The sequence below is a fragment of the Leuciscus leuciscus genome, assembly GCF_965113295.1.
Source record: "Leuciscus leuciscus genome assembly, chromosome: 15".
NCBI classification, from domain to species: domain Eukaryota; kingdom Metazoa; phylum Chordata; class Actinopteri; order Cypriniformes; family Leuciscidae; genus Leuciscus; species Leuciscus leuciscus.
In genome coordinates, this window is record NC_138739.1 from 15,046,447 (window position 1) to 15,073,564 (window position 27,118).

The window sequence follows — 27,118 nt, forward strand, 5'->3', positions numbered from 1 at the left end:
ACGGAGCCCCTAAAGGGACGTGGTGGTGGAGATTTTTTTAGGTTGGGAGATTATTATTTTTTTAAATCTTTTGCGTTCCCTCGCAAAACTTTTGCGTTCCCCCGAGAAACTTTGCGTTCCCTCGCAAAGTTATTTGCGTTCCCTCGCAAAGTTATTTGCGTTCCCACGCAAAAGTTTTGCGTTCCCTCGCAAAGTTATTTGCGTTCCCTCGCAAAGATATTTGCGTTCCCTCGCAAAGATATTTGCGTTCCCATGCAAAAGTTTTGCGTTCCCTCGCAAAGATATTTGCGTTCCCACGCAAAACCTGTTTTGAGCTCGGACAGACACGTCCTGTTTAATGTCCCGCTGGCAGTGTTTCAGAGCTCCGTACGTTAATGGAGCGTTTATAGTGTTTGAACTTGGACTCAAATATAAAGAAATGCGGTCAGTGCTTAACTAAAGGAGTTCAGTGAAGTTGGCATTTGGCAATATTCACATAGGCTATTCGAATTTCCCTATTCTTAAGCTAAACGTTGTTGAAACACAAACAACACCTATTTATAATCACAGTAACCTAGACAACGAGCTACAACCCGATTGTCATCAAAACAAGCTTTATAATATTGATCTCTATGAGCTGGCGGCTGAGAGACAAGTTAGAAGGGACCGTCTGCAAAGTGCAATATAACCCAAAAACGACTACAGCATCAACTCACAGTAGAATAATCATTAACTTCAATGTTACAAACTGTAGTGCCACCCAATTCCGTTTCAATGGTGACCCACTGGTCATACTACACTGCTTTTGCACATTTTATATTATGAAAAATATTCAATAACTTCACTGTAACACACCAAATTTAGTTCACACATGACACATCACTGCTCTAATGTTGGTTAAAGGCCTACAACAAATAGTTTGGGAAATAATTGCACATAAAAAATAAGTAGGCCTATTCTTTACACAAATTATATTGGTTGGCTATACGCAGCTTTTGCATTATATTTGCTTACCGAATTTGATGGCATTACACTGTAGCCTACACTGTATGTAAGCCTACACTTCACAGAGTGTGAAGTTATTTAATATTTATTTCTAAAAAGGGTGAAGTTATTGCTTTTATTTCATAATAAATAATCATAAAAATTCTGCATTTTTTATCAAACTAAGTAATGTAGTATAACCAGCAGGAGAGCAGTGATGTGTGAACTGAATTTGGTGACAATTCTGCACATTTTATATTATTAAACATATTCAATAGCTTCACTGTGACACACTGTACTGACCGTACAGTGTGTCACAGTGAAGCTATTGAATATGTTTAATGATATAAAATGTGCAGAAGGGTTTTGAGATTTGCACTTTACAGACGGCCCCTTATTTGGACTTGAGAATTGGGTTGTAGCTCGTTGTCTAGGTTACTGTAATTGTAAATAGTTGTCGTTTGTGTTTTAACAACGTTAAGTTCAAGAATAGGGAATAATATTGCCAACTTCACTGAACTCCTTTAGTTAAGCACTGACCGCATTTCTTTATATTTGAGTCCAAGTTCAAACACTATAAACGCTCCATTAACGTACGGAGCTCTGAAACACTGCCAGCGGGACATTAAACAGGAAGTGTCTGTCCGAGCTCAAAACAGGTTTTGCGTGGGAACGCAAATATCTTTGCGAGGGAACGCAAAAGTTTTGCGTGGGAACGCAAAGTTTCTCGGGGGAACGCAAAAGTTTTGCGAGGGAACGCAAAAGATTTGAAAAAAACCAAAACTCTCCCATCCTAAAAAGTTTTCCACCACCACGTCCCTTTAGGGGCTCCGTACATGTGACACTGAAGACTGGAGTAATGATGCTGAAAATTCAGCTTTGTATCACAGGAATAAAATATTTTTTAAAGTATATTCAAATAGAAAACTATTATTTTAAGTTGTAATAATATTTCACAATATTACTGTTTTTTTTATCAAATAAATGCAGAAACTTCTTTCAAAAACATTACAAATAGTAATGTTTCCAAACTTTTGACCTGTACTGTATGTATATGTATGTATGTATGTATGTATATATATATATAGTTTGACTACATTTTTAATGCACTATTTAAATGACTTATAATTTATAACTTAATTATAGCAAATTAGTTTGAATTTGCATTAGTTGAAATTGGTGCTGAGGTGATATTTCAGTATTGTACCTAATAGTGTAATCTTGGTATTGTGGCACTACTGACTGTGGTTGTGAGTGTTTGCTGTTCCTCTTCTCTCATTCATCTTCTCTTTGTGTTCTCTTTTTGAAAGAATCTAAATAATTAACTAAATAAAAAAAGTTTGTAACTTTGATGATGGCTTGAGAAAACATAGCAGGGAAGTTTGAAGTATAGGTTTAACTTAAGTTTAAAGCTTATACGTTTGAAATAGTTTTATGTTTTACTGTAGTTAAGTACTAAAAGCTAGAATTTTGGATATAAGATAGAATGGAAGCTTAAATTAGTTTATGGCTTAGAAATATTACATATAATGGCAGCTTAATTGAGTATAATGGGTTTCTGGCAGTTTAAATGAGAATTTTGGCAGTTTGAGTCATTCAGTTAATGTAAATCTATGGATTTCTTAAAGTTTTGATTGTCATTTTTAAGAAGAAGAAGAAGAAGAAGAAGAAGATGATCAGAATGTTGAATTTCTCAAGCAAACATAATAATGTTACTGTGGTGTCTTATTGGCAGGCTCAGCCATAGACTGATTAGAGGAATTCACATCCGGCAATTGAGTGTTCTCAGCACTCCTGTAATAAAACAGATTGACAGAAGGTAAAAGACATGAATGGGTCTGATGATTCATGTTTTCAAACACAAAAATACTAAAGACTTGAAATGCTGTTTTTCACCTGATATTTGAGTAATGCATGGTGCTTTTCTAAAAAAAACAAAAACATGTCTTAATTGTGGGATGCTTCTCTTAAAGGGGTCATGACATGAAAATGTATTTGATCTCTTGACATAAAAGATGCTAAACATTCCTCCGCACAGCAAAAATACAGTATCTTTTGTTGAAACCATCTTCCTAAACAGCCTGCACATCTAAAATGCTTGAACTACTGGCGAATATGAATAATACAGTACTGGTACTCTAACCTTCTCTCTTAATAAAGTTGCACTTTGTTTTCATATTGCCATTTACTTTATTTGGGAGTTCACTTGTAAGAAACATTTATATTACACCCTGATACTAGGGTCATGACAGCCTATATGGTAAATAAATATAATGATTATATAATGACAGCAATACAAATTATTGTAATTTTATAATAACATAAAATGTGTTCACGTATTCATCTTTATTGTATAGTAAAACAGTATGGAAGAAGCATAGTCTTGAAAAATGAGTTATTACTGGTGTTTCTATGCAATGATTTCTGAGAGAAACTACACAAAACACTCAAACATGTTGCAAACTCACAGATCTGAATCAGTTTTTATGCAGGGAGATTCAGTGCTCATGGTATCTTACCTCAGGATTGTGATTCATCTCACAGCCTGCACACAGTACTTTGGTTCATTAGAATAATAATGTAAATATTCACATGCTTTTAAGATAAAAATGTACAATAAATATAATAATTTTCATTTTGTTACATAAACTGTATGTAATACTCACATCTGTAAATCACAGCAGCAGATGCAGCAACAAACAGCAGGACACCAAGAACAACAGCAACAGCATTTATTCCTGCTACAACAGCTGAAGACAGACTTATTATTACTAACAAAGTGACTGAGACAAAAAACTTTACCAATATATGTGTCTGCTACTTTGGTCATCATTTGTATCACATTGAATTAACTGATAAATGATGGTGGGTTTTAGAAGAACAGCATTACGGTGAGCTGAACAGGAAACAGCATTCATAATTGTATGTATTTTTAATGTTAATTGTGTATCACCTGATCTGCATGTTAAGGTGATGGACACAATATTAAAATATAATTGTGATCATCTCTAAGTCACTTTTTCAAAGAGGCCACAATGAAAACTTTAACTGGGTTGATTTGAGTGACTTAATGATACTCACCAATGACAGTAACACTGAAGTTCTTTATGATGCTGAATCTGATGTTGCCGATCTTCAGTTCATATTCTCCAGAGTCTGTGTTTCTGGTGTTTGTGATGGTCAGAGATCCAGTCTGATGATCCAGCTTCAGTCTGTCTCTGAATCTCTCATTACACTGAACATCTGTACAGATCTTACTCTGATCTCCAGTGATTTTAGCGATGAGAGTGTCATTAAAATACCACATAATCAAATTATTATAATTTTTTTTTTCACCAGGATCTAAAGTGACAGATTCTCCCTCCTTCACTGACTTTCTCATTTTATCTCGTTCAGCAGCAGAAACACCTGAAACACAAACCAACAGATGATTGGAGGATCTTTTTTAATAAACTAACTACAACATCAAGAACTGTGGATATAAAAATTGATTCTTCATGCTTATCTTAACTTTCAGCCTATTTCCCATTTGTTGACCTTTAGTGCTTATAAAACATAATTTGCATAGTTGTTTTTACATCAAATCCTCTGGAGTTTGGATTCCTAGTGAACTAAAAAACGCACAGTAGTATGAAACACAGTATGAAACAACAGATGCATTTAAAGGTGCAGTAAGCAATTTCTGAGAAACGCTGTTGATGTTTGAAATCAACCCAAACAAACACATCCATCCCTTTATTGCCTCGCCCACAAAATGCATGAACATGCAATGCTGAAGCAAGGGCAAAATTATTCTTTGTGAAAAATAAAGCAAAGATGATGAAACGACAAGGAAGAACAAAAAAAATGAACATACAGTAAACAAGTATAAGCAAGAGTTGGTTGTTAGCGTCAGCAGCAGCACACCATCTCCAGAGAAATAATGGAACTCAAAACTGTCCTGTTACTATAGCTAATATTACACCAACAGCATAATCTTGGTTCTGGGTTTCATGTATGGAGAAAAAACAATACAACCTTGAAGTCCATTTTCAGGCTTTCCCACTTAGGTCTCTCCAGCACTGGAAAGCTTTTCTAATATATTAACATGGATCTTAAAGCTCATGCCTGATCATAACCCTTCATTTTTCCAATGATATTCCTCTGACCTTTCGTAATGTCTCTCAGCCATCTCTCTTTCTCTGATTGGCTACAAGTGTGTGCTTAGTCTGATCCACTTTAACAACAGCGTTTCTAAGAAATTACTTACTGTACCTTTAAATAGATGATAATTAAAAGTAATCAGAGATTGTTTGATGAGGTGTCATCTTTAACAGACAAAACTAACTGATAAAATAAAAACTCAACTGAAAAGCTAATTGGTTTAATATCATACTAAAATACATTTGTAGTTAATTCTACAAATTTGACTTTAAGGGGACCTATTATGCAATTACTTATATTAAAATATAACTAATTACATTATTGATGCAATTTAAATGTACAGTTCTTGTTTTTAAACATAGCGACTCACCACGAACAAAAATGCTGAATCTCTTCATGATGCTGGCCCTGCTATTAATGATACTCAGTTCATAGAGTCCAGAGTCTGTGTTTGTGATGTTTGTGATGGTCAGAGATCCAGTCTGATGATCCAGCTTCAGTCTGTCTCTGAATCTGTCAGTGCCTTCATTACACTGAACATCTGTACAGATGAAACTGAGATCTCCACTGATTTGAGCTATACGAGTGTCATTAAAATACCATTTAATATTTTCTTGTTGGTTTGTTTTAACACCAGTGTTTAGAGTGACTGAATCTCCCTCCATCACTGGCACTTCATCTTTATCAACACCAGACAAACCTGAAGAAGAAGAAGAAGAAGAAGAAGAAGAAGAAGAAGAAGAAGAAGAAGGAGAAGAAGAAGAAAAGCCCCTATGAGCAAAACAAAATTACACAACAGGATATGAATATGAAGAATATAAAAAGCTATAGTTTATGACCGGACTAAACCAGCCAAGGTATCAGCACATCATTTTTTTTATATTTTTTTATATATTGCACACCCCTAAATGTATATAAATGTAACACATGTAAACAAACAGCAGAAGAACATCATTGATTTACACATTCACTCATCAGACAAACATTTATCAATATACTGAATGATCTTATTTAACATAATGAACATTATACAATTGATGAATATTACATTGATGAATGTTATCCATGATAATACTTCAGACAATTGTGCTATTTTCCTATTATGATGTGTATTATGATATTATGATGTGTATTATGATATGATGTGTATTATGATGTTATGATGAACTAAATGCCCCTCTCCACTGACGTTCAGAGTTGTTCAAAGTGTTTCTGATGATTGTTAGAAGGCAGACTGAGATGGCGAACAGGAACATGGTTTGTGTAACACACATTATCAGCTGTTTGACAATGTAGTCAATCCAAAGGCCAATCATATTAATTACTGTTATATGTCTGACGTTGTAGAGAGCGATACATAATTGCATTACCATTCTGATACATCAACTTGTAGAGGAGTCTGTATAATACTGTCTTCCACTACTTCTTCTGTATCAGTTTCTGGCTAAAACATATATGCCTGAATTAAACCTGTATTTCCACTTGCCATTGTGCAACATTTACTACAGTAAAGTAAAGCCAGTGGATCTCTGCAAGCGGTGCTGCTCACTGTAGAGTCAAACGACATCCAGCGATCTGAGCTGTTGTGAGTGAGTGGAGGCAGAGCTAATTAGCATATTCATGAACCATATCCAGGAAGCGAGGGTGTAGAGTTACATTCAGTCTATTCAAGGGATAAAATTATTGACTCTAGGGGGACTTTAAAAATAACAACTTACCTCGAACAACAACAGAGTAGGATTCTCCACCGCCATGGTTTCTGCTGGAGGTCCATGCATCATAAAGTCCAGAGTCTGTGGCTCTGATGTCTTTGATGGTCAGAGATCCAGTCTGATGATCCAGCTTCAGTCTGTCTCTGAATCTCTCTTTACACTGAACATCTGTACAGATCTTACTCTGATCTCCACTGATTTCAGCGATGCTAATGTTATTAAAATACCATTCCATATCATTTCTTCTTCTTGTTTTTTTTTCTATAAGATTTTTTAGAGTGACTGAATCTCCCTCCATCACAGACACCGACTCTCCATCTGTACCAACACCAAAAACACCTGAAGAAGAAATCATCAGTTACGAGCCAAACAACAACACACAAATCACGTTCACTTTCATTTTTATCGTTGACCAGAAAAAAGACTAACAAATAAATGTCTTATAATGGTCAAGCAAAATACATACAGGCCTATTAAAATAATTCCGTCGAATATGAACTAAACTGCTTCACGTTCGTTCATCGTTGTCCTATAGCCTAAAGAGACAAGAGAAATAATAATCTAAAAATGTCTTACCGTACAAAAGTAAATAAATGCGCAATGAGCGCATATTTGAGACATTCTGCATTTTCACAATGTTTGCCTAAAATGACAGCAGATTCGGTGATGTAAAAGTGCTGTTTCACCAGTGAAACTGAAAGTAATCTGTGATGCGTCCAACGTTCTTTAAACTGTACAAAACAAAAGTCGTTTTCAGCTTCTGTTTGTAGTGATGGGCGGTTAGGCTCGTTTGAGATGAGCCTCGCCCTGCAGAGAGGAGAAGAGAGAAAAAGTGCAGCAACGACAGACATGCAGATCTCTCTCGTAGTAGGCTAGTGTATCAGACACATCAAAGGCGGTGGTCGCGTCACTCGCGTGATTCACGCTCAAGCACCGTGTTGCTGCTTACTGGACATAACTCGATTAGGTTCTGTTTGCAAACCTAAATCGATTTTTTTTTCCCCCGATCTAGGAAAAACATAGCCATCAGGCTCATTCTAAATTTGGCTTGATCTATTTTTAGTTTACATAAAAATAAAAAAAAATAAATCTGTTTTGTAAGAGAAGTCTGACAAATGCATGACATGTACGATTCAGTTTACTGCACTTCTAATTCGTTTCTATGAGTCCCTGCGTCCCTGCTCGCACTGACATCAGCGTCGGGTCTGCCACACTAGATCGAACGCCTTGGGACAGTATGGAAGTAGAATAATGTCAAATGTTTTTGAAATAAAAAGCCTGTTGAATTGCACTACTTGAAAAAAAATAGGCATTGCATGCTTGCATTTTAATGCATTGTATTTTTAGTGCTTAAATTTTTATGGGCTGAAATTCAACATGGTTGAATATTTAAGCTGTGAATATTTCAATTAAAAACATTTCAAACACCTTTTCATTATTAAAAATTCAATAATCCATATTCACCTTTCATATTTCACTTCCAAAATATTCAAACTGTTTAAAAATACAACCAATAATATTCAACAGGCAATTTTCGGTCCATTTTATTTCGCTTTGCAAATTCGCTTCCACAAATTCAGTGGTTCAAATTCGACAGTAAATTCAACATTGACGTCCAGGAACTGCAGGAAAAGCAGTAGATTGCCGAGCATACACTCCATCTGCTGTTAGTCGACCTCACCATATGAAGACCAGCAACAGTTAGAACAAGTCATTCATTCATAAAACTCATTTACAGCAATGTAAGTGTATTTATGATTATTATGACGGCTGTTTTATGTTAAATTCAGTGTCTTCACGGTTACTTTTCCTGTGTAGCCTACATGCATCTTTCTCTATCGTGAACGAGATTATAATGTTATTCCCCGATGCGGATATACAGATCCAATGTTACATTTTTGAGATTGACATATATTTCTCTTGGTTGTTTAGTTGCCTTAACTTTATATTGTGGCGATGTGCTGCATGCAGGCTATTAGGGTTTCCCTCATAAGGATTCCCCTGCTGGACATATACAACTTAACGTAGCTTAATGGACTACAGTGATGTAAAAGACCAAACTCGCAGGCAAGCAGATGGACTCAGAATAACGCGCAAAGCTTAATGCTGAGCGTTTCCCAGTGATAGATTGGCAGACAGATGGCTTGATGTTGGACATTCGCACATTTAGGGACCGTCTCTAAAGTGTATACGACTTTGGTATACACGTTTCTCCGATAGCATTTTAATAGAACGACTTACAGTCATAAAACCAACTGTAAAGTGTTCATTTAGTGTCAGGCATAATGCGCACCCTTTGGATTTTTTATATTTATTCAAATAAATTTAAGTTTGCTATTGAAGTTAGAAACGTGTATGCCAATGTTGTATGCAACTTTAGAGACGGTCCCTAAATGTGCAAATGTCCAATGTCAAGCCAATTTTACATTTAGTCATTTAGCAGAAGCTTTTATCCAAAGCGATTTACAGTTAAACTAACAATAGGAGGACAATATGCAAGTGCTGTGACAGTTTAAGCTAATGCAATACACGTATGCATACATGTATGTGTTGATTTTATGCCAGTATATCACGAAACGCTCAGCATGAAACTTTGCACGTTAAGTTCATATTCTGAGTCCATATTCTTGCCTGTAGCCTATATAATAGCCTACAGCCTACTTCCCTAATAAGGTGCAAGATTGGTCTTTCATATCACTATCAACGGAAGGGAAATCCTTGAGTATGAGGTATTGAGGGAAACCGATTATAATCCTGTTCATGGTAGAGAAAGCTGATGACATGTAGAATACACAGGGAAAGTAACAATGAAGTTATTGAATGAAACATAAACACAGCTTTTGTGTGTTTATCATCTTTTCCGCATACTGACACAGATAATCATTTTCATTTTATGAATGAATGTCTTCGTCAGCAACAAGCGCTTTTGCACCATCTGATGGTGAGGTCGACTAACAGCAGATGGAGAGTATGCTCGGCAATCTACTGCTTTTCCTGCAGTTCCTGGACGTCAATGTTGAATTTACTGTCGAATTTGAACCACTGAATTTGTGGAAGCGAATTTGCAAAGCGAAATAAAATGGACCGAAAATTGCCTGTTGAATATTATTGGTTGTATTTTTAAACAGTTTGAATATTTTGGAAGTGAAATATGAAAGGTGAATATGGATTATTGAATTTTTAATAATGAAAAGGTGTTTGAAATGTTTTTAATTGAAATATTCACAGCTTAAATATTCAACCATGTTGAATTTCAGCCCATAAAAATTTAAGCACTAAAAATACAATGCATTAAAATGCAAGCATGGTTAAATGCAATGCCTATTTTTTTTCAAGTAGTGCAATTCAACAGGCTTTTTATTTCAAAAACATTTGACATTATTCTACTTCCATAGGACAGACTTTGATGCTTTGGGAATGACGGCTTTGATGGCTGCAGACTCTGGACTTGGGACCATCAGACTCTGAAGCACTTGGGAGCTAGTTGCAATGTTTAGGGGAAGGTTACTTCCACTTAAGAGTTATAATCTAGGAACTCACTGATCCTCGAGGACCATCACAGATAAGTGTAAATTGTAACGCGTTATGCAATCCATAGCAAAAGTCAATCAAATCAAAGCCTGGGAGGTCAGTGATATTAGCAATGTCCAGGAACTCTCTGATGTGGTTCTCGATATGCGAGTTTCTTGGCGAAATCAGACGAGTCTCACTGCTGGATCCATATTTGGTCTGGTGTTCTGTAACAGTTGTTTAGTAAAAACAGGACGTTGAATCCAAATGCAGCTGAAAGTTTATTTAAACATAACAACAGAAGTAAATCCAGGCCAGAACATGATAATCAAAACAACAGAAACTAAAACAAATGCATATATCCACAACAGACAACACAAGACAAAGACCATGAGAAACACTGGGGTATTTATGCACAAGGCAAAATAAGACTCACCTGGGAAAAATCAGGAACTAATCAGGGTTACTATGGAGACAAACAAGGGGAACCGTGGTAACAAACAAGGCAGCAAGGCAAACAGGGAAACATGGAAAGAATAGAGAAAAAAGGAACAGAAAACACTTCAACTAAACTAAAAATCCTATAAAGACGGGAACGCAGACTGGGATCACAATATTACATTTAAATTTTAACTTACTTTGCCACCGTTAAAAAAGTATGTTTTATAAAGGATTAATATGGGTTGTATTGAATGAAATTTGGACGTACTATATCCGCCACGTTGTCACTGTCACGTGATCTACCAGCGTCAGTTGCGTCACTTCACTGTCAGTAGTGTGTTGGACATCGGCTGCTGCTGGATGTAACCGATCGCCGAGAGTTCTCTTACGAGAGGTCTCTCGTACTTGCGTAAGATATCTTACGCTAGGGGAAAACCTCTTTTCCTTGAGATATTGAAGCCAAAAATTATCCTTAATTTTGCAATAATGTAAAACGCATTGCAGCAGCATGCAGACATGGGCGAGACAGCTCGCGCGCCCATTGGCTGCTCTGCGGCAACTGCACCAGCCTATCGATAGAGGCTCCTCATGACGTCAGAACCAATGAGGGCGCTTCGCGCCCATTACGTCATGTCCCGCCGAAATCGGGTGGGGCCAGGGCTATAAATACGGCCCAGAGAGGCTGGTTTGGTCAGTTTTTCATCTCTTCAGCGGGCTCACGCATCGCTGGATCCTGAGAGGAAGCCGCGCCGTCTGATTGCAAGCACCCAGCGGGATTACTCTGCATCTGAAGCTGCCGGTCGACAACTCGCCGCCTTCAGTCGCCGTTCCTGCTGACGCTTTCCGGCGTACATATCCTTTTCTCTGTTACTGTGTTTTGTGTATGTGTGTGTGTTCGCCGCCGCGACACACACCGCTTTCCGGCGTACATATCCTTTTCTCTGTTACTGTGTTTTGTGTATGTGTGTGTGTTCGCCGCCGCGACACACACTCTCATTGCACTAAAAGAGCCGGGCGTCTTTTTCAAGACGCCCCTTTCCCCCCCCCCCAACCCGCAAAGCTCGCCGGTGCGCCCGCTTGCCTTGCCTGCTTGGAGGATGATACCTGCTCTCCCTCTGTTCGAGCCGCGCAAAACGCGCCGTTCACAGGGGATGTCAGGAGCGGACGGTCACGGGGCTAGTTTTCTCTCTCCCTCTGTTCGAGCCGCGCAAAATGCGCCGTTCACAGGGGAGGCTGGAAGCGGACGGTCGGGGTTAGTTTTCTTTACGTACAAGAAAGCTACCTCTGTGCCCCATTCACGCGTCAAACGCCGAAGAAAACATGTTGACGCTCTTACATGCTCGTGCATCTGAAAGCCTTTGTGTTCTCCCCTGTGGCTCAGTGGCGGAATCTTTGGTTTTTCACACGAGAGACCGGAGTTCGAATCTCGGTCTAACGGCAGATTAATTATGCCTCCAATGCTTCGCTCTGTCAGTTCCCTGAAAGGCGACTGCAGATGTGCATTTTGCAGCCAACGAGCGCGTTGTACAACCCGCTCGCCTGCACCCAAACACCGTTTCTATGGTTCCCGTGCGTCACTGGCGAAAGGAGAAAAGAGTGATAATGTCCCGCTGCGGCCGGGCCGAATTCTATTTCTTACACATTTCTCATTCCCCTCTGAAGTTCAGGCGACTGGAAATGTCATACTGCAGTGAGCGAGCCTGTTGTAATGCACGCGCGCCTGCAAACAAACGCCAGCATGTTGACGCTCTCTGTTTCTATGGCAACTTCTCGCTCGTTCAGTTCCAGTAAATGCGACTGTTCCAGTGTATTCTGCAGTAAATAAGTCGGCGACACAGTCCGCTTGCCTGCACACAAACGCCGCTTTACGGCTACCCAGATAAATCCCATAGAGTGTATTTTCTGGTGTTCCGGCCACGGCCGATGGTGTTATGAGTGTAAACAAAATGCCCAGTGCGCATTCCTACACAGAAACACAGGTTTCTCTGATAATACTCGCGCTATATAAATTCCTTTGAGTCTTCCCCTGTGGCCCAGTGGCAGATTCTCAGGTTTTCACGCGAGAGACCCGCGTTCGATCCCAGGTCTACCGGCAAAAAAAAAAAAAAAAAAAAAAAATGTTTGCCGTCAATGCTCGCTCTGTCAGTTCCCTGAAAAGGCGACTGCAGATGTGTATTTTTGCAGCCAACGAGCGCGTTGTACAACCCGCTCGCCTGCACCCAAGCACCGTTTCTATGGTTTCCGTGCGTCACTACCTCCATTCTCACACATTTCTCTGGAAAATGTCAATATTGCAGTGGACGAGTCTATTGTAATACACGCACACCTGCAAACAAACGCCAGCGTGTTGACGCTCTCTGTTTCTATGGCAACTTCTCGCTGTTCAGTTCCAGTAAATGCGACTGTTCCAGTGTATTCTGCAGTAAACAAGTCGGCGACACAGCCCGCTTGCCTGCACACAAACGCCGCTTTACGGCTACCCAGATAAATCCCATAGAGTGTATTTTCTGGTGTTCCGGCCACGGCCGATGGTGTTATGAGTGTAGACAAAATGCCCAGTGCTCATTCCTACACAGAAACACATGAAATCGACCCAGATCGATTGCGCATTAAATGTGGTAAATGTGCCCACTGCCCAGTGCCCACAAACACTACGTTCTGCATGTCTCAAGGTTTCTGTAAAACGAAACCAACATGCATTCGCTCTGCTCAGGCAGACAATGCTCTCAGTGTTGTAAATGTGCCCGCTATCCCACGCCCACATTCAAACATGGACATGACAGGTCTTACGGGACTCGCCCAGCCCTCCCCCTCTCGATTGACCACCGCAGAGGAGTCGAGCGCGGGCAATCTGCCCGCTGTTATCAGCGCGCCCCCTGCCTCAAATGTCATAAGCGCGACGCTTATGTTGCAGCACACTGAAGCCCCTCTGTCGCTGAGCGACCAGAGCGCGCTTCGCATTCAACCCCTAGCCATTCGTGCAAACGCATGGGCAAGGCTACCCGGGGTTTCGAAGTGGGTGCTAGACATTATAGAAAGAGGCTATTCGCTACAGTTCGGTCGACGCCCGCAACGCAAAGCGGCGCGAATCGATACTACGGTGAAAAAGGAAGTAGCACACCTACTTCGGGCCGAAATAGCGAAGTTACTGAGCAAAGGGGCTATAGAACCCCTATCACAAGCTCAGAGCGAAGGGGGCATGTACAGCAGATATTTTCTGGTACCAAAAAAAAAAAAAAAAAAGACGGGGGTCTCAGACCCATTTTAGATCTAAGACGACTAAACAAAGCACTTCTGAAACGACGGTTCAGAATGCTCACGACCAAGAAAATCCTCTCGCAAATTTGCCAAGGGGACTGGTTCGTGTCGATAGATCTGAAAGACGCTTATTTTCAAATACAAATAGCGTCACGTCACAGGCGATTTTTGAGATTCGCCTTCGAGGGCCAGGCATATCAGTTCACAGTCCTGCCATTCGGCCTATCCCTGGCACCTCGCGTATTCACGATGTGCATGGATGCAGCGCTCGCACCCCTCAGGCTCCGAGGCATACGAGTGCTGAATTATTTGGACGATTGGCTGGTTCTAGCTCGATCACAGTCGGAGCTCATAGAACACAGGACCATATTACTCGATCACCTCAAGAATTTAGGTCTCACAGTCAATTGTGCAAAGAGTTCACTGTCTCCCAGTCAGAAAATATCTTTTCTGGGCACAGATCTGGACTCGCTGTCTATGACAGCACAGCTGTCGCCGCAGCGCAGACTAAGTATTCAGCGCATGACAGAGATTTTTTCGCCACGGCACTTTAGTCCCGCTCAAAAAGTTTCAAAGGATGCTGGGTCTCATGGCTTCAGCATCGTCAGTGCTTCAGCTGGGTCTGCTTCGCATGCGCCCGCTGCAGTATTGGTTGAAAGCGCGCGCCGCGCAGAGCTTGGACCTCCGGTCTCGCGCGCCTCAAGGTCGATCAGAAATGCGTCGCAGCTCTGAAACCTTGGACAGTGACCGACTGGTACCGGTCAGGTGTAAGCCTGGGGACTTCCTTGAGTGTGAAGGTGGTGTCTACGGACGCCTCAACCTCGGGATGGGGAGCGCTGCTCGAGGGCAGACCGTTATTCGGCCAGTGGTCAGAACGGGAAAAGCTTCTGCATATAAACTGCCTGGAAATGATGGCAGTCGACAACGCGCTGAGGCGTTTTTTGTCCCCAGATAAAAAGACACCACGTCTTGGTCCGTTCGGACAACATGTCAGTGGTGGCTTATATAAATCACCAAGGAGGTATCAGATCCAGAATCCTTCACAGGCTGACGGAACGCCTCCTGGTCTGGGCTCAGCACAACCTGCGCTCGCTCAGGGCAGCGCATGTGCCCGGCCATCTGTATGTGGGACCAGACAGACTGTCCAGAAACAATCTGCCGACAGGAGAATGGTCTTTACATCCACAGACAGTCAAAATGGTATGGAGGACATTTGGCAGAGCGGAAATAGACCTATTTGCGTCTCAAGAGAACGCTCATTGTCAGGAATTCTTCTCCAAGAGCAGGGATGCGCTGGCTCACGCTGGCCCCGCTGCCCGCTCTATGCGTTTCCCCCTGTCACGCTCCTACCCCAGGTGTTAGAGCGAATCAGGGAGAGCGGATGCCCAGTGCTACTCGTCGCCCCATTTTGGACAAACCAAGTCTGGTTTCCAGTCCTGATGCAGCTGACGAGTACCGCCCCGTGGCCGATACCGGTGAGGAGGGATCTCCTCTCGCAGGCGAACGGCTCGATCTGGCATCCTCGCCCGGAGCTTTGGTCCCTACATGTGTGGGCCATCAACGGGTACCCATTAACCTCCCAGCGGGAGTGATAAACACGATCACGCAGGCTAGAGCTCCATCTACGAGGCGGCTCTATTCCTCAAAATGGTCTGTGTTCACTAGCTGGTGTACAGCGAGTGGCACTTCACCCTCACGCTGTGGGGTGCCGGAGGTTCTCTCCTTTTTACAAGAGCTTCTGGATAAGGGCAGAACCCCATCCACGCTCAAAGTTTATGTGGCGGCCATAGCAGCGTTCGCTGAACCACCGCTTGGCCAGTCATTAGGAAGGAACGATCTGGTAATTCGCTTCCTTAGAGGAGCTAAGAGGCTGAACCCTCCCAGACCACCCTCAGTTCCCGTTTGGGACCTTTCCACGGTTCTGGAAGCCATGAAAGGTGCCCCATTCGAGCCAATACAGTCAATAGACCTGAAACCCTTGTCTTTCAAAACAGTGTTTCTTCTGGCTCTCGCTTCATACTCAAACCAAAGCACGGATATGTTCCTAAATCCCTCAACACACCGTTTAGGGCACAGGTTATCTCCCTGTCGGCCCTGCCGGTATCTGAGGAGGAAGGGGACGCAGGCTTCCTTTGCCCGGTCAGGGCGTTAAGAGCCTATGTGTCTCGCTCATCTGTTTTCAGACAGACGGAGCAGCTCTCTGTTTTGTTCAGCTGACGTTCTAAGGGACTAGCTGCGTCAAAACAGAGTCTATCCAGGTGGATAGTTGATGCTATAGCGCTAGCTTACACATCCAAGGGCCTGCAATGCCCGATAGGTGTCAAAGCGCACTCCACAAGAGGCATGGCCTCGTCGTGGGCTTGGTCCAGTGGGATTGCCTTGCAAGATATCTGTATGGCGGCAGGCTGGGCCTCCCCGTCTACATTTATAAGGTTTTATAACCTCGAGGTTCCCGCTTTGCAAGCTAGGTTGCTCTCGGTTTAATTTTTCAGTATTGCCCGCCCGATGCTGTCGGCTCGGGATGCTGAAACTGCTAGAGCGTCGATCACTGATCGCCTATATACTTCTGTGGGCAGTACGTAAGTCCCCCATATTTACCAGTCCAGGCTGAGTTCGCCCTGGCTGTGTGGAACACTTGATATAACATGCTCTTATCAGAGCTCAATATTACAGGAATGATGCTATTCTAGCCCCTCTTCCCAGATTCTCTGTGAGTCCCTTGTGATTAGGCACTGTATGAGCCCCGGGCACCTGCCCTTGGGACTTTAGTGTTATGTCTCAAGCACGCACGGCGTTTTACATTGTGTTCCCCTAGCGTAAGATATCTTACGCAAGTACGAGAGACCTCTCGTAAGAGAACGTACTCGGTTACTAACGTAACCTCGGTTCTCTCTAGAAGAGGGAACGAGTACTTGCGTATCTTGCCGTGCATGCGTCATGTTCTGATTCGCTTCAGCGATGAAAAACTGACCAAACCAGCCTCTCTGGGCCGTATTTATAGCCCTGGCCCCACCCGATTTCGGCGGGACATGACGTAATGGGCGCGAAGCGCCCTCATTGGTTCTGACGTCATGAGGAGCCTCTATCGATAGGCTGGTGCAGTTGCCGCAGAGCAGCCAATGGGCGCGCGAGCTGTCTCGCCCATGTCTGCATGCTGCTGCAATGCGTTTTACATTATTGCAAAATTAAGGATAATTTTTGGCTTCAATATCTCGAGGAAAAGAGGTTTTCCCCTAGCGTAAGATATCTTATGCAAGTACTCGTTCCCTCTTCTAGAGAGAACCGAGGTTACGTTAGTAACCGAGTACGTTTCCACGTGCAGGCTGGAAGAACTGAAAACGGAGATGTGAAGTCGGACACTTTCTGCTACAGTTCTTACCGTAGTGACGCTCGCACTGTGTTTGCATTTTACAGCTGAAGTTTATATCCATTTTTATCCCTTCCCCCTCCTCATCCCGAATGAATACGTCACAATATTCCTCATTTAAATAATTCCCGCCCAAGGGATACACAAAATAAAGGGGCGGGGCCTGGTTGACTTGCATTAGTATTGGCTAATTTCCCTACTGTAGTCGAAAAACAGTATGTGACAGAAGTCTGTATTCACAGTACTCATAAAAGAGAAGGCAAAAAGTACCTGGATGACATACTTCTTTCAGCAGGATTCTGAAGTGTGCATTTGATGGACATTTTAATAACCCATGAGGCCAGTAGGGGATTTATGAATGGCAGTGAAGCGACGTACCTGACGCTGAAAAATCACATGATATTTAAATATGGCAAATGTAGTACGTCATGATTACAGTCATACTACACACATTCATATAGAACATACTTTTTTTTAGCAGTCATTAAGTAATTATATTAGTAATCAAAATAAGTACCTAGTCAAGAGAGAGATTTCGGATGCAGCCAGTGTGTTGAAACTCGCAGTTATGGTAAGGGTCTGGACATTTCCCAAACACACTCGAAGTGCTTGACCAATAACAACACACTGGTCCAGCCAACCAATCAGAGCACATTGTGCTTTTTCGAAAGGAGGGGCTTCATAGAGACAGGAACTAAACAGAGTATTACTGACAGTGACAGACTGTAACACTCTGTTTAGTTCATATTTTCCCCAGCTTGCAGCTCACGCTTCAACAATGACAAATATGATGAAAATAGTGTTTTTTGAATGTTCAAGCATGAAAACCTGTTCTAGTAGAGCCCAGAAACAAAATCAAGACTTGTAAAAGGGAATAATATGGCCTCTTTAAATGTAATGACTTAAATCCAGATAAATGACTGACTGAATTTGATGAGGAAATATTTGAAGCACAAATCCTGCGGATGAGAGGAGCTGGTGATGTTGATGCAAGCTTGACGGATGTGCCCTGCCTGAACTGATGCTTGATTTACTAAATATGAGTAAAATATGATCAGTGTGTTTTTCATTAGTTTTTCTCCCTGTGTCAAACAATGTGTCTGATCATGGTTTATTGTTTCAGTAGATTAAAAAAGTAAAAAAGTACGTAGCAGGACAGGAAGAAACTCTTCACCTAAACACCTCTGAATGCTCACTCTCACCTACAAGATGTTTGTCCATCCAACAGATCATGTTTCTGTAGAAAACCGACCGCAGCAGGTTTCAATCTGACTCAGAAGATGAACGTCAGTAAAAATAGTACTGTGAAAGGGCACGTGGTTTTAAGTGTGTGCTTTGGTGTTTCCATACACTAAAACTATAAATATATACAACCATATTTAAATCGATAAGAGTTAGGCTCCATTTTACCATGAAATGTATTTCAAACCTTTTAAAAAAAGCAAAAAATAATCAATGTCAAATGATAAAAATGAAGAATGTTTTACACCTTCATGAATGTTTCACACACACACACACACACACACACACACACACACACACACACACACACACACACACACACACACACACACACACACACACATATTAAACATATTCATGTTCAGTGTGTGTACATGTATGTTAAATAGGAGGGTCACACGTTGTCAGAGGGAGGATTCACAAACCAGATAAACAGTTTGAGTGTTTTCACCGGATATAGTCTTTAGATCAGACTTTTCAGTGAACTGTTGAATAAAATGTTTCACATGTTTGTTTTGTTCTGTGTGTGCTGGTGGAGACTGATCGGTGAGTTATAAAAGCATTTTATAATTTATTTACGGAATCATTTCTTTCTATATCAGGGTAATAAAGCTGCTAGACGTTAAAATGATCATTTTCATCAGCTGAGGTCTCTGTTTTTGACCACATTTTTTGATTGAAATTTCTGCACTTTCTATTGTAATTGTCATTTTTTTCTTGCTCAGAAATCCAAAACCATTGATCCGATTTTAAATCACAGGCGTCTTTAGTTATTATATCTCAGCATCAAAAATGTTATTGCAAATTCTCTCCAGCAATTTCTAAGAAATATTTTATATCGTCACCTTCCTAAAATAATTGTCCTAGTAATTTTTTTCAGGTTTCTCAGAAAACACAAAAAACTGAACCAATAATTGAGAGGTTGAGTAGATTTTAGTTCTTGATGCAGCTGCCATCTTGAAAAGCTTGTAAAATTGCCTAAGTCTCATTGTCTTTTGACTTTGGCTAAATAAAACGGCCTAAGTCTCACTCTTGACATAGGCCATTATTATTCTATGCATTGCATAGTGGTTTACAGCATCACACAAAAAAAGCTCGGCTGGATATTTTAGCAAATGTAACACAAGCACATCATCGCTCTCTAGTGTCCAAAGCAGAAAATCACATCTCTATAATAATATCTCTACTATTAACCGATAGGATGCGCTATTTAAGAGATGCTGCTGTTCTAGATGTCATATTTCCATCTTATATAATCAGCTTTATGTGATGCTCTGTTTGTGATTTGGTCATCAGTCTTATGATATTAATTGAACTGATAAATGGTGGATTTTTGAGCAAAAGCAGCTAAAACAGCATCATAGCACTGAGATCAATGTGAAACAGCAGCGTTCACAGGAAAAACTAACTAATATTATGCAAATAAAATTCATAAGACTCAGTCAGTGAAAACTTCGACAGAAACCTTACCTAAGAATTCAGATTTCCAAGAACAGCCTTCACTTTCCTCCAATATAAATAAACGAAATAAAAACATATTAAAATCACAGTTGATTAGACACTGGTCATATTGCTAAAGATGAAGTTGTACATCTAGTTAGCTTTAGTAAATGTCAAAAGTTGAATCCTAAAATGTAACAGGTGAACATTTCGTCCATCAGTAAGTAATGTACAGAGACAGTCACTCTATAAATGATTAGCTTAGTTCAGTTATTTCTGATAACAAACTCACAGATTCCAGTCGTAATGAGTGAGACAAATCTGTTTAATGTCATTCATCACATTTCATTGTTACAGAAAATAAAATAGTGTTTTTATGGGCTAACATTTTAAAGCACATTTTCCTTGAAGCTAAACAAACAACAAACAAACAATACAAAAAAAGGTCTAAAAATATTCCACTCAAAGAGCAAGGCACCCAAGGTCTGTCTTCTACTGAGGTTGTGCTTTTCTGAGGCCTATCATAGTACTCTAACACTGACATGACTTTTCTGAGAACATTTACAATAAAGTGCACCATGTGACACTGCTAAATCCTGCAGTTGATTTGGGAAACCCAGATCTCAGAGTTCAGAGAGATCTGATGATGTTCTGTACACTGTTAGACTTTTCTGTAATTTCTACAGTTATTTACTTTAAATCCCCCAGTATTATACTGCTATTTCTCTTTACAGTAAATAACTGTGATTCCAATTGCATCATGGGAATTTTCTGTGACGTCTAACACCACATACAGAGACTTACTGTATTTTTTAAATTTGCTGTATACTACTGTATTTGACGTAACTGCCTCTCTGGCTGGCACCATTCCACCGTGCTTTTTATTTCCTAATTGTTGCCTTACACCACGTGTCTACAACGCTATAATAGCCAGAGGCTGTCTATATTGGACACATTGAAGCGACCGGACCTTTAAATGCAAACCTGTTTATCCCTTGTAAGAACTAGTGCGAGCGCTTGGACTCGTATCGGACTACGTCTGAAATATAACGGCCGCGGCGCATCACTACACTGTCTGGGATTTGTCGTGTCGCGTCAGACAGACATCCAGTGTAGGTAATGGGGTCTGTCTTTTGTTGGATCGCGACGTTCGTGTCTGGCCAGGGGAAGAGACGGAATTCACTTCACCGAGAGAGAGAGATCAGCAAGCAAGGTAAAAAAAACAAAAAAACATTCTGTGTATGTTGACAGGATTGTGCCCAGTTTAACGTATGTTATAACGTTAACGTTAGCCTAACGTTACTCGTCGTCAACATGGCGGTAACGAACTTTACCATGGTAAACTGAGCTAACGTTTCATTTTACACACTTTGTTAGATTATTGAATTGTCGAGTTAAAATATGCCAACGAGCAACGCGTTTACATTAACAATAAATGTGAATAAACTAATGTGAAATTCTGTTTATATCCTAATGTTGGCCTACTGATGAGAACCTTTATAGTTTTAGCATTAGTTTGCAAACTATACCATATTATAGTTGTTTTTTTTTAATGGAATTTAATATTTACTTCCATTTTTGTGTTTAAAGGCAACTGCGAAAGCGCCAATTCGCGCCAGTGACTTAGCAAGATTCCAGAGGTAGGCCAGCCCATTTGTGATATATTTTGAGATAAGTTTGCTGAAATGATTAGCATACACTATGTGAAAATTGCTTTTGAGCCACTGGTGCAGACTAGGTAGCTAACAATATCTTATAAAATCTCTATAAAATTGGCTAACTTTATATCAAATAAGTGACCTTTGCATTATGTCTAACTTTATTACACAGCAAATGAACCAATCAGAAGATGGACCATTGTCTTTGTTCAGTCTCACCAGATTAAATGTATCCAGGTAAGCACTGCAGTAAAACTCTCACTAATTCATTCAGACCAAATCTAGCATTCTAAACAACTTAAGTTTATATTTTTGCATTATTTTTATATTTTATTAGCCAGCGACTCTACCATTGCAGTCCCACCTGACCAGGAAGGTCCTAATATCAGTGCACAGGTGGGTTAACTACTGTAGGAAGGAGAACGATCATCACACAGTGATTTCTTGCATGTTTCTTACTGTGTATTTGTCTCAAACAGGAACTCCTTCACTGCAGACAAGCTGAAATGGGCTAAAATCATCTATTTCAGTCGTTCAACTTCTTTCTATGCATCTCAGCATTTTTGGACAGAATTTAGGATTTGTAAGTATTAAAATTTAATCTGGCATAATTTAATTTAGTTCTTTTGTATGCTATTTATTGACAAAAGCTGTTTACAAATATATATTCTTAAGTTTTTGTTAAAATAATAATAAAAATTAACAAAAAAGGAGGTTAAAAATAATGTGACACTAATATTCTCTCTCTCTCTCTCTCTCTCTCTCTCTCTCTCTCTCTCTCTCTCTCTCTCTCTCTCTCTCTCTCTCTCTCATATAGTTTTGGAACCGGGATCTCCTCTGAAGGACTGAGTACATTTGTGTTTGTGGGCACGCATGCAGACCAGGGAACACTCTGATGTTGTCAATCAAGTTCTGAACAGGAACCAATCTTTGGAGAAGTTCATTTATTCACAAAGGTGGACAAAAACATTGTGTTGGCTTTTTAAAGATTATTTTGATGATGACTTTTACTCCTATGCTGTAGAAAAGATGGAGTAGACAGTCAGACATTGATAATAATAATAAATGTTTCTTGAGCATCAAAAAGACTTCTTTCAAAAACATTACGCCACTTAAATACTTCTTTTGGCCACCAGTGTACATGAATCCAACACATTTTTGGAAATAAGTGAAATTATTTTTAAGGTGGGGTTATGTGTCTTGTATTGTGAAAAGAACTGTGTTTTGTCCTGTTTTGGACATTTCCTTTTTGAAGGCTTAATGTATTTATATTCTGCAGTTTTATGAATGTAATGGTTGATATTTCATTATAATACTTGTATAAGCTAAACAACCAATGACTCTACATTCATTTAGTCAAATGCTAATGTTTTGTTTATGATTTTATGTATGTTTTCAAAAATGTTTGCAGTGAAGGACAGCACATAATGTGTTAATTTAACACGTTTACACATCTTTGTGCTAACCTCTCTGACATATTTACTTTGTTAAAATCATTAACACAATGAATGAGTTAAAATTAACACAAAAAATGTTGTCTCTAAACTTACCCATTAATGTGTAAAAATTTCACACATCATTTCCAGCATTGGCATGTTTATTTTGTGATATATATGAAATGTTTTAAATAAAAAAATGGTATTTTGTGATAACTTTGTCTAATTGGTTTGTATGAAAGTAGTACTTATGTAGGATAAAAATAAAATTAATCATATATCAAAATTATCAAATCTAATTTATATTTAGTACAAATAAAAATAATTACAGTAGTGTACTGATTAGCTTAGTTTTTACAGTAATGCACTGTACTGATTAGCTTCGTTTTTACAGTAATGCACTGTATTACACAAAACTGAAATACGGTTTGGTACTGTAACTCTTAATTACAGTAACTTACTGGCAACAGTGTTGCCAGTAAGTTACTGTAAAAAACCCTTGAAAAGTCTAACAGTGTAAGACAATGAGCTCTTTGAACAAGAAGATCAAACAGGATAAACTTAAGAAACAGAGATTTGTACAATTGCAAGTATTTTGTTCAACAAGTGATAGGGTTGGGAGCAGGCTTCACTCTATGTTTTTTTAGATTTTCAGAGTGCTGGCCTTATATAACACATATGAAACAAAGTAAAGAGGCCGCACTATGCATATAAAACGTTTATTTTGCACAAACGCGTTTCGGCGTGTGCCTTCTTCAGTGTGCAATCAGGGAAGCTTGTGACCAATCTTAAATACCCACACCCATTAGGCTATCATTGACACACCCATCATCGTCATCATCATCAAATAATAATATTAAAGTGATACCGGGACCAATAGTGTCACTATATACTGCAATATAATACTCATAATACATAAAGAGTTTTAACACATTCAATACACATGTGGTATTAACCTGCATTTATAAGAAGCAGCTTAGTGTCAGATCTTCATTCATCCCATGCGGGATGCAAGTGCTCAAATTAAAAATATGCCAAGCCTCTCGCTGCAAGAGGAGGTTCTCACGGTCTCCACCTCTTGGAGGCCGATTAACCAGCTCCAAGCCCATAAATTGAGCATGTTGGCATTATGTCCCACAGAACTAAAATGTCTTGCAACTGATGATTTATCGTCATTCTTTCTGATGGCACATTTGTGTTCGAAAATTCGGGTTTTCAATTGTCGCTTTGTTTTGCCCACATAAAATAAACCACAAGGACACGTTAGTAGATACACAATAAAAGTTGATAGACATGTGATTCTGCCCTTTATTTTATACACCCTGCCTGTTTTTGGATGTGTGAAGGTATTTTCTGTGATCATAAAATTACAAGCAGCACAATTCAAACATTTGAAATTCCCGTGTGGTATTCTAAAGGGAAAAGGCGAGTGAGTTGGCGCAGGAAGATGCGAGCTCACTAGCTGATCTCTGAGGTTGGGTGCACGTTTATAGCAGCTGCGCGGCGGATCTTGGAACGTGTCGCCCAAGTTCGGGTCACTGCTTAGAATGTGCCAATGGCGATGCACAATATTCTTTAAGCTCTTTGAGATCTGACCATAAGTGGATACACATGTCACTGTAGTGTTAGCGTTATTCTGATCGGTCCGTTTGGTCAACAGATCAGTACGTTGGATGCTGCGTGCGCGCTCCAAACAGTCACGTACTAAATATGTGTATCCCCTGTCAATAAATCTTTGACATAATTCATTCGCTTGTCGCTCAAACACCTCATCATCATCACAAATACGGCGTACTCTTAATAGTTGACTGTAGGGCAAACTGCGTTTGAGAGCAGGTGGATGGAAACTCTGGAAATGCAGAAAAGAGTTACGATCCGTTTCTTTACGATAAATTTCAGTGTGTAACACATTCTTTACTTTCCTCACTAAAACATCCAAAAAGGGCAAGAGCGTATCGTCATGGGTCAATGTAAATTTGATAGAGGGCAATCTCGTATTAGCAAAACCGTGAAAGGCGGACAATTCCTCTTTTGAACCTGACCACACAAAAAAAATATCATCTATGTATCTGTACCACACTTTTAATTGTTGTTTAAAAGGATTATTGTTATGAATAAAATCCTGTTCAAATTTGCCCATAAATAAGTTTGCATAATTGGGAGCCATGGGAGAACCCATGGCGGTACCCTGGGTTTGTAAGAAAAAATTATTTTGAAACATGAAATAATTTTTCATTAGAACTTCATTAGCTAATGATAAAATAAACTCTGTATGTGGTACTTCATTTATCTGTAGATAATATTCCAAGGCTGCTAAGCCTGCATCGTGAGGGATATTAGTGTACAAGCTGGTCACATCCATGGAACACAACACATCGGTTGGATTCAACTCTCCAATGCCTGACAATTTCACCAAAAAGTCGGTGGTATCTTTTAGAAACGAGGGCAGGTTATGCACTAAATTCTTAATATGGTGATCAACAAATTTAGACAGCGGCTCAGTCACGGATTGATTTCCAGAAACAATTGGGTGACCAGGCGGATTATCCAACCTTTTGTGAATTTTTGGTAAAGTATAAAACACTGGTCTTAAGGGGTTGGACTGTAGCAAATATTTGTATTCTTTTTCATCAATGATTACATCAGATAGAGCTCTTTTCATTATAGATTTTATCTCTTCACTAAACCTCATAATGGGGTCTCCGTGTAGACGAGCATAAAAGTTAACATCACCAAGCTGTCTCTCAATTTCTTGTACATACGCAGTCCTGTCCTGGATGACAATAGAGCCCCCCTTGTCTGCAGATTTAATCACGATGTCATCATCAGTCATTAATGCATGCAATGCCTCTTTCTCAGAGGTCATAAGATTTTGTCTGATCGAATAGTTACCGGGCTTAAAACAGGAGAAAACATCCTGTTCTACCAGCCGGCAGAACGTTTCTACCGAGGAATTGTTCATGGGAGGAAGAAAAGTGCTCTTAGGTTTAAACAGCGTCTTTTTAGAGACAGGAGAGGGTTCCTCAGATGTGGTAGTCACATGTTGGTTATATTGTCTTACAGTTCCTTTTGAATAGAAAGCCTTAAGACGAATAGATCTAAAAAACTTGAACATTTCTATTTTAGTCACAAAAGGATCATTTGCCTTCACAGGAACGAATGAAAGACCTTTGGATAAAACAGAAAGTTGATCTTGACTTAGCTGTTTAGATGAGATGTTGATGACGTTGTCCTTTAACTCTGTCCTCTTGCGCTTCTTACTCCCCCTCCGCGTCTTGCGGTGCCGCCCTGAGACGTACGGGGAGGTCCTTGGAAAGCCCTGGTGTTGGAGCGTAAAAACGCCTGCTTGTGGACGAATCGGTGTCAGTACTCCAGTCTCCAGATGAGGCGCTGCTCACGGTATTACGTTGCCTTTGTCTTGGTTTCGGCCTACCTCCTCCAGGGCCATGGTTATCCCGAAGCCAGTGGTAGACATTGTTGTTGCGATAATCCATAGTGTCTCTACGATATTTCTCCATTTTTTTATGTTGCGTCTCCGTCTTATAGGCACTTATCTGCGCGTCACACTTCTGTATGAGTTCTTTCAGTTGCGCTGAGGAGAATTTTGTCTTGAGCTGTGCCTCTAGGTCGGCAATCTCCTGGTTAATTGTAGCGAGTTTCTTGTTTTGATTGTCAACAATTAACAGCATCAAATCAAGAGAACACTTATTAAGGATATCGCACCATTTCTTACAGAACTCTGGATCATCCCGACCCAATGTAGGTTCCTTCATTATACGTAATCCTCTGGGTATGCGCTTATTTCTCCAGTACTGGGAGAGTACACTTCCGTGCAGCAGTGCTCTTGTTTCTTTCTTACGTAAATCCTCCAGCTGATTGTATTGCATATCCCAATTATCAGCTGGCGTTTCCATCGTCAGTGTGGGAAAAAGGATTTGCTCAGTCTTT

The 27,118-nt window shown here is 40.2% G+C and overlaps 1 protein-coding gene and 2 long non-coding RNA genes across 3 annotated transcripts in view; 2 read left to right on the top strand and 1 right to left on the bottom strand.

Annotated features, from left to right (window-relative positions):
* LOC309476444 overlaps positions 1-27,118 on the top strand; it is a 247,752-nt gene continuing 220,634 nt past the window's right edge. Inside the window, exon 1 of the long non-coding RNA XR_014198156.1 lies at positions 1-1,801. This is a non-coding gene — a long non-coding RNA (uncharacterized lncRNA). The remainder of the gene's footprint in view (positions 1,802-27,118) is intronic.
* On the bottom strand, positions 2,726-7,885 carry LOC309474902 (uncharacterized protein; the record flags this gene model as incomplete). Its single annotated transcript, XM_082137521.1, has 5 exons — positions 7,395-7,885; positions 6,825-7,157; positions 5,477-5,806; positions 4,300-4,371; positions 2,726-2,757 (listed from the first exon to the last, which is right to left on the bottom strand). Exons 1-5 carry the CDS (start codon positions 7,444-7,446, stop codon positions 2,726-2,728), a joined length of 819 nt encoding a protein of 272 aa, XP_081993647.1. The 5' UTR covers positions 7,447-7,885.
* On the top strand, positions 21,677-22,688 carry LOC309475748. The gene is made up of 4 exons (XR_014197832.1): positions 21,677-21,716; positions 21,907-22,130; positions 22,214-22,317; positions 22,552-22,688. It is a non-coding gene; the product is annotated as an uncharacterized lncRNA (long non-coding RNA).